The sequence below is a fragment of the Nanorana parkeri genome, unplaced genomic scaffold, assembly GCF_000935625.1.
Source record: "Nanorana parkeri isolate BGI_ZX_2015 unplaced genomic scaffold, ASM93562v1 scaffold3471, whole genome shotgun sequence".
Classification (NCBI taxonomy): domain Eukaryota; kingdom Metazoa; phylum Chordata; class Amphibia; order Anura; family Dicroglossidae; genus Nanorana; species Nanorana parkeri.
Window position 1 is genome coordinate 1 of NW_017309739.1, and position 663 is coordinate 663.

At 56.4% G+C, this 663-nt stretch overlaps 1 protein-coding gene across 1 annotated transcript in view; it reads left to right on the plus strand.

Moving 5' to 3' along the window:
- The first annotated feature begins 200 nt into the window (after positions 1–200).
- LOC108803179 (protein O-linked-mannose beta-1,2-N-acetylglucosaminyltransferase 1-like) overlaps positions 201–663 on the plus strand; it is a 2089-nt gene continuing 1626 nt past the window's right edge. The window contains exons 1-3 of the mRNA XM_018575017.1: positions 201–247; positions 319–454; positions 536–645. Coding sequence (XP_018430519.1) covers positions 410–454; positions 536–645 — 155 coding nt within the window. The 5' untranslated portion in view covers positions 201–247; positions 319–409. The remainder of the gene's footprint in view (positions 248–318; positions 455–535; positions 646–663) is intronic.

Here is a 663-nt window from a genome sequence, read left to right on the forward strand (position 1 = left end):
CTATCTGACCTCCGTCCTCCCCTTCAGTCTTCTATCTGATCCTTTCCTGGCTGGAGGACGTCCAGCATCATCTAGGACTCCTCAGCCTGGCCCCGCCCCTTTCATTGTTCGGCTCTCATAGCTTTATCAGTATAAATGAAGTTTGACATTTCTGCGGGTCTCTGTCTTTCCTCCGGCATTGTGTCACCGCCGCGGCGCGCAGTCTGAGGAAGGAGGCGTACGAGGTAGAAATTCATCGAATCCTCCGGTAAGTTCTGTGCGGCCGCTCTGCGATTGGCTGACTCCGGACTGGGCTGAGGGAGGTTCTCTTTGTTGCAGAGAGGCGGAGGTTCTGGATCACAGTAAGGATCCCTGCGAGGACTCCTTCATCCCGGACACAGAGGGGAAAACCTTCGTCATCTTCATCCGCATGGAGCAGGAAGCCGATTTCACCACCTGGACCCAGCTGGCAAAGGTGACGTAACCCCGAGTCATGTGACTGGCGGAGACCACGCCCACCACACGCTGACATCATCATCTCCCCCTTCTCACACAGTGTCTCCGTGTCTGGGATCTGGACGTCCGCGGAACGCACAAGGGGCTGTGGCGTCTGTTCCGGAAGAAGAATCATTTCCTGGTGGTGGGATTCCCGTTCTCCCCATATTCGTAAGTAACACCCCCCCC